Source organism: Ischnura elegans (assembly GCF_921293095.1).
Source record: "Ischnura elegans chromosome 13 unlocalized genomic scaffold, ioIscEleg1.1 SUPER_13_unloc_1, whole genome shotgun sequence".
Lineage (NCBI taxonomy): Eukaryota > Metazoa > Arthropoda > Insecta > Odonata > Coenagrionidae > Ischnura > Ischnura elegans.
Genome location: NW_025791657.1, coordinates 11,564,858 through 11,572,537, shown reverse-complemented (window position 1 = coordinate 11,572,537; position 7,680 = coordinate 11,564,858). Strand labels below are relative to the sequence as shown.

General features: G+C 39.3%; 1 protein-coding gene across 4 annotated transcripts in view; it reads left to right on the top strand.

Moving 5' to 3' along the window:
• Nucleotides 1-120: 120 nt before the first annotated feature.
• The window catches only part of LOC124172024 (zinc finger protein 271-like), a 43,342-nt gene continuing 35,782 nt past the window's right edge, over nt 121-7,680 (top strand). For all 4 annotated transcript variants that reach the window (XM_046551425.1, XM_046551428.1, XM_046551426.1 and 1 more), the window contains exons 1-2: nt 121-570; nt 674-811. In XM_046551425.1, coding sequence (XP_046407381.1) covers nt 403-570; nt 674-811 — 306 coding nt within the window. In that variant the 5' untranslated portion in view covers nt 121-402. The remainder of the gene's footprint in view (nt 571-673; nt 812-7,680) is intronic.

The window sequence follows — 7,680 nt, the reverse complement described above, 5'->3', positions numbered from 1 at the left end:
ATTTTTAGTGAGGTAGAAAGAAATTAATTTTAAAACGCAAACAGTTAGCCTGTTCTAAAGGGGTGCCGCAAACGGAAAAAACTAGAACTAAAAACTATACTACACACTTATCTTCTCACATTGTCCGCTATCGTCCCATATTAACAAACTCCGTTAACGTGTTGGGCGAGCATTAAAATTGTTGAAATATTCTCAAACTATTCTATTGTGTTGTCATTTATCTTAGATTTGATTTATTAATTTTAGATATTTTTGTATATTTCCTAGATTATTCCTTAGTGTTTTCACTTTCACACATCATCGAGGTGTATATAGTTTTCTTGTGAGACTTTGAGATCTCTGTCAGTGTTGAGTGGATGATTGAGCCGATTTTAAGATTGAGTGGAATATTGAAGTGAAGAAATGAGTCGTACCATGGGGATTTTCACGAATTCGACAGAAAGGAATTCAGAGAGTGACGTTTGCAGACTTTGCAGGAAGAATCATTATTATTTTTGCAACTTATTCACTTCGAATGTAGAATACGAAATAAGTGTGAAGCATGTCCTGCATGATTTAGTCGGTTTACAAGTAAGTGCCACGTTTCATCTTTTAGATTTCTCGTTTTCGTAATGTTTGCTTTATATCTTTTATGCCCGTATGTCTCTAACGAATTGGTTGATTGCTTTCTTAGGTCGATGAGGGAGATGGCCTTCCCACCACCATTTGTTCACCTTGTCTGAAAAAGCTCAAGGATTTCAGTCTTTTCAAAAAGACATGCTTAGAATCGGACACAGAACTGAGGAAAATATCGTCGAGAAATAACTGCGGGGTGAGTAGTTTTCATATTTTCCCAATAGAAGACCGGTGCAATTATAAGCTTCGGAAAGTTAGAAGTTACAATATTTGGTTTGTGTTGACGGCAGTAAGAAATATAGGAAGATTATTATTTGCGGATCCTAATAGATATATAAAATGAATTTGAAACGATTGATTCAATATTGAAATAATTGACCCTAGTGCGGAGGCATAATGTTGTATGACTTCATAAGGCCACTAAATCCAACATAAACTATAAAGACACTTCTATAAGTGATCCAACTTGTGTTACCTTGGCCCACACTTTTATCCCAACAATCTGCAGTGATGCCAACATTTAGCTTAAAACTCAGGTCACGGTATCACTGTACTTTATTTACCATAACTCACAAATGCGTCCATTGACATCGCTGGTTTTTTTATATATGGCAAACAAGACATCATTAGTTAGTACTATATACAGATAACCGCGAATCGTACCTGATTTACAAGTTACAAGACCTGCAAAACGTAGTAATTTCTCGCCGCGAAGCTGAGACTCGCCGGAAGGTATACCTGTTTAAAACTCATCATTACTCTGTTATGCGTCCATTCATCTCGCTGGTTTTTTGATATATGGCAGACAAGAAATCAATACTTAGTATTATATACAGACATTCCGCGAATCGTCCCTGATTTACAAGTTACAGGTTCTACAATACGTAGTAATTTCTCGCCGCGAAGCAGAGACTCGCCGGAAAGTATAGCTGTTTAAAACTCATCATTACTCTGTTATGCGTACATTCATCTCGCTGGTTTTTTGATATATGGCAGACAAGACATCAATAATTAGTACCATATACAGACATTCCGCGAATCGTCCCTGATTTACAAGTTACAGGACCTACAATACGTAGTAATTTCTCGCCGCGAAGCAGAGACTCGCCGGAAAGTATACCTGTTTAAAACTCATCATTACTCTGTTATGCGTCCATTCATCTCGCTGGTTTTATGATATGTTGCAGACAAGACATCAATACTCAGTACTATATACAGACATTCCGCGAATCGTCCCTGATTTACAAGTTACAGGACCTACAATATTTAATATTTTCTCGCCGCGACGCTGTGACTTGACGGACGGTATTAGTTTATCATATTTATCATTACTCTGTTATTCGTCCATTCATCTCGCTAGTATTTTGATATATGTCAGACAAGACATCAATACTTAGTACTAAATACAGACATTCCGCGAATCGTCCCTGATTTACATGTTACAGGAGCTACAATACGTAGTAATTTCTCGCCGCGAAGAAGAGACTCGCCGGAAAGTAAACCTGTTTAAAACTCATCATTACTCTGTTAAACGTCCATTCATCTCGCTGGTTTTTTGATATATGGCAGACAAGACATCAATAATTAGTACCATATACAGACATTCCGCGAATCGTCCCTGATTTACAAGTTACAGGACCTACAATACGTAGTAATTTCTCGCCGCGAAGCAGAGACTCGCCGGAAAGTATACCTGTTTAAAACTCATCATTACTCTGTTATGCGTCCATTCATCTCGCTGCTTTTTTGATATATGGCAGAAAGGACATCAATACTTAGTACTATATACAGATATTCCGCGAATCGTCCCTGATTTACAAGTTAGAAGACCTGAAATACGTAGTAATTTCTCGATGCGAAGCTGAGACTCGCCGGAAGGTACACCTGATTAAAAATCATCATTACTCTGTTATGCGTCCATTCATCTCGCTGCTTTTTTGATATATGGCAGACAAGACATCAATACTTAGTACTATATACAGATATACTGCGAATCGTCCCTGCTTAATAAGTTACAAGACCTGCAATACGTAGTATTATCTCGCCGCGAAGCTCAGACTCGCGGGAAGGTATACCTTTTTAAAATCATCATTACTCAGTTATGCGTCCATTCATCTCGCTGCATTTTTGATATATGGCAGACAAGACATCAATACTTAGTACTATATACAGATAGTCCGCGAATCATCCCTGATTTATAAGTTACATGACCTGCAATACATAGTAATTTCTCGCCGCGAAGCTGAGACTCGCTGGAAGGTATACCAGTTTAAAAATCATCATTACTCTGTTATGCGTCCATTCATCTCGCTGCTTTTTTGATATATGGCTGAAAGGACATCAATACTTAGTAATACTAACAGATATTCCGCGAATCGTCCCTGATTTACAAGTTAGAAGACCTGAAGGCATTTTTATATACTTTCCCCAGGAAATGCGATTATATGCAGTGCATTCAACCTGAGAGGAAGTAAAGAAAACCTTTGTAAGAAACAGTTACAAAAAAAAATATTACTGCCATGGATCGCGATTTTTCGTAACTGCGGAAATGCGACCATTGCAAACACTCTATTCCAGGAAGATATTAATGCACACACTGGTTAATGGTCACTGAGACACATCACCGTAAATCCTCCCTTATGGGGTTGAAAAAGAGTGGGATTCATTTCCAGGAATCCATTACCTAATGCCCGAATCGTCCACGCCAGGACGAAAGGAGATCCATTAACTGTTGTTCCTATGCACTAGCAAATACTCCCTTTCACCTCATGCAACCCCACCCTCGTTATCCCGTCCGGTCCTCACGTATTTCTTCCTATGCCGGTCAAGGACACTGCGAGAATGGGATAGGTGGGGGAGGAGCGGCCTAACGATGAGGGGATTCCTCAGGAGTTCTCTCTCATTGTCAATTTTCAAGCCTTATCTCTGAGCTTTTTGTGCGTCATTCGCCGCCAACTTCTTTACCAAGAGGAGCTCAAGGAACATATTCCCATCGTACACGGCCCATCACGGAAGCACGGTAGGGTCACCACGGGGCGTTTCGCTTACTGCCCCCATGGAGCGATGGAAGGCTAGGGAGAGGCTATTGTTAAAGACGAAGTATGCCTGAAAGAACATACCATTTTCAGGAAAAAAAACCCATGGCTAAGATAGCATAACGATCACGGAATTACCCAAAGAAAGTAGAAGTTATCGTATAATGGACCTAAAACAAGAAAATAAGGGACAATTCGCGGAATGTCTGTGTATGGTACCAAGTACTCCTGTCTTCATTTATTTCGAGAAATAACAAGGCATTGTAGGTCCTACATCTAGAATATATGGGAAAATTCGCAGAATATACCTATGCAGTAACGGAGTAATGATAAATATTATAAACTAATACCGTCGGTCAAGTTACAGCGTCGCGGCGAGAAAATATTAAATATTGTAGGTCCTGTAACATGTAAATCAGGGACGATTCGCAGACTATCTGTGTATAGTACTAAGTATTGATGTCTTGTGTGCCACATATCAAAAAAGCAGCGAGATGAATGGACGCATAACAGAGTAATGATGATTTTTAAACCGGTATACCTTCCGGCGAGTCTCAGCTTCGCGGCGAGAAAATACTACGTATTGCAGGTCTTGTATTATAAATCAGGGACGATTCGCAGACTATCTTTGTATGGTACTACGTACTGATGTCTTGTCTGCCACATATCAAAAAAGCAGCGAGATGAATGAACGCATAACAGAGTAACGATCATTTTTAAACTGGTATACCTTCGAGTCTCAACTTCGCGGCGAGAAATTACTATGTATTGCAGGTCTTCTAACTTGTAAATCAGGGACGATTCGCGGGATATCTGTATATAGTACTTAGTATTGATGTCTTCTCTGACATATATCAAAAAACCAAAGAGATGAATGGACGCATAACAGAGTAACGATGATTTTTAAACAGGTATACCTTCCGGCGAATCTCAGCTTCGCGGCGAGAAAATACTACGTATTGCAGGTCTTGTAACTTATAAATCAGGGACGATTCGCGGACTATCTTTCTATGGTAGTACGTACTGATGTCTTGTCTGCCACATATAAAAAAAGCAGCGAGATGAATGGACGCATAACAGAGTAACGATGATTTTTAAACTGGTATACCTTCCGGCGAGTCTCAACTTCGCGGCGAGAAATTACTATGTATTGCAGGTCTTCTAATTTGTAAATCAGGGACGATTCGCGGAATATCTGTATATAGTACTAAGTATTGATGTCTTCTCTGACATATATCAAAAATCCAAAGAGATGAATGAACGCATAACAGAGTAATGATGATTTTTAAACAGGTATACCTTCCGGCGAGTCTCAACTTCGCGGCGAGAAATTACTATGTATTGCAGGTCTTCTAACTTGTAAATCAGGGACGAATAGCGGAATATCTGTATATAGTACTTAGTATTGATGTCTTCTCTGACATATATCAAAAAACCAAAGAGATGAATGGACGCATAACAGAGTAATGATGATTTTTAAACAGGTATACCTTCCGGCTACTTGTTAAATTACTATGTATTGCAGGTCTTCTAACTTGTAAATCAGGGACGATTCGCGAAATATCTGTATATAGTACTTAGTATTGATGTCTTCTCTGACATATATCAAAAAACCAAAGAGATGAATGGACGCATAACAGAGTAATGATGATTTTTAAACAGGTATACCTTCCGGCTACTTGTTAAATTACTATGTATTGCAGGTCTTCTAACTTGTAAATCAGGGACGATTCGCGGAATATCTGTATATAGTACTTAGTATTGATGTCTTCTCTGACATATATCAAAAAACCAAAGAGATGAATGGACGCATAACAGAGTAATGATGGTTTTTAAACAGGTATACCTTCCGGCGAGTCTCAGCTTCGCGGCGAGAAATTACTACGTATTGTAGGACCTGTAACTTATAAATCAGGGACGATTCGCGGACTTTCTGTGTATAGTACTAAGTATTGATGTCTTGTCTGCCACATATCCAAAAACGAGCGAGATGAATTGACGCATAACAGAGTAATGATGAATATTATAAAGTCATACCGTCGGTCAAGTCAAAGCGTCGCGGCCAGAAAATATTAAGTATTGTAGGTCCTGTAACTTGTAAATCAGGGACGATTCGCAGAATATCTGTATATGGTACTAAGTATCGATGTCTTATCTGCCATATATCAAAAAAGCAGCGAGATGAGTGGACGCATAACAGAGTAATGATGATTTTTAAACCGGTATACCTTCCGGCGAGTCTCAGCTTCTCGGCGAGAAAATACTACGTATTGCAGGTCTTGTAACTTATAAATCAGGGACGATTCGCAGAATATCTGTATATGGTACTAAGTATCGATGTCTTATCTGCCATATATCAAAAAAGCAGCGAGATGAGTGGACGCATAACAGAGTAATGATGATTTTTAAACCGGTATACCTTCCGGCGAGTCTCAGCTTCTCGGCGAGAAAATACTACGTATTGCAGGTCTTGTAACTTATAAATCAGGGACGATTCGCAGACTATCTTTGTATGGTACTACGTACTGATGTCTTGTCTGCCACATATCAAAAAAGCAGCGAGATGAATGGACGCATAACAGAGTAACAATCATTTTTAAACTGGTATACCTTCGAGTCTCAACTTCGCGGCGAGAAATTACTATGTATTGCAGGTCTTCTAACTTGTAAATCAGGGACGATTCGCGGGATATCTTTGTATGGTACTACGTACTGATGTCTTGTCTGCCACATATCAAAAAAGCAGCGAGATGAATGGATGCATAACAGAGTAACGATGATTTTTAAACTGGTATACCTTCCGGCGAGTCTCAACTTCGCGGCGAGAAATTACTATGTATTGCAGGTCTTCTAACTTGTAAATCAGGGACGATTCGCGGAATATCTGTATATAGTACTTAGTATTGATGTCTTCTCTGACATATATCAAAAAACCAAAGAGATGAATGGACGCATAACAGAGTAATGATGATTTTTAAACCGGTATACCTTCCGGCGAGTCTCAGCTTCGCGGCGAGAAAATACTACGTATTGCAGGTCTTGTAACTTATAAATCAGGGACGATTGGCAGACTATCTTTGTATGGTACTACGTACTGATGTCTTGTCTGCCACATATCAAAAAAGCAGCGAGATGAATGGACGCATAACAGAGTAACGATCATTTTTAAACTGGTATACCTTCGAGTCTCAACTTCGCGGCGAGAAATTACTATGTATTGCAGGTCTTCTAACTTGTAAATCAGGGACGATACGCGGGATATCTTTTAGTAGTACTAAGTATTGATGTCTTGTCTGCCACATATCCAAAAAGGAGCGAGATGAATGGACGCATAACAGAGTAATGATGAATATTATAAAGTCATACCGTCGGTCAAGTCAAAGCGTCGCGGCCAGAAAATATTAAGTATTGTAGGTCCTGTAACTTGTAAATCAGGGACGATTCGCAGAATATCTGTATATGGTACTAAGTATCGATGTCTTATCTGCCATATATCAAAAAAGCAGCGAGATGAATGGACGCATAACAGAGTAATGATGATTTTTAAACCGGTATACCTTCCGGCGAGTCTCAGTTTCGCGGCGAGAAAATACTACGTATTGCAGGTCTTGTAACTTATAAATCAGGGACGATTTGCGGACTATCTTTGTATGGTACTACGTACTGATGTCTTGTCTGCCATATATCAAAAAAGCAGCGAGATGAATGGACGCATAACAGAGTAATGATGAATATTTCAAACTCATACCGTCGGTCAAGTCAAAGCGTCGCGGCGAGAAAATATTAAGTATTGCAGGTCTTCTAACTTGTAAATCAGGGACGATTCGCGGAATATCTGTATATAGTACTAAGTATTGATGTCTTCTCTGACATATATCAAAAAACCAAAGAGATGAATGAACGCATAACAGAGTAATGATGATTTTTAAACAGGTATACCTTCCGGCGAGTCTCAGCTTCGCGGCGAGAAAATACTACGTATTGCAGGTCTTGTAACTTATAAATCAGGGACGATTCGCGGTTATCTTTG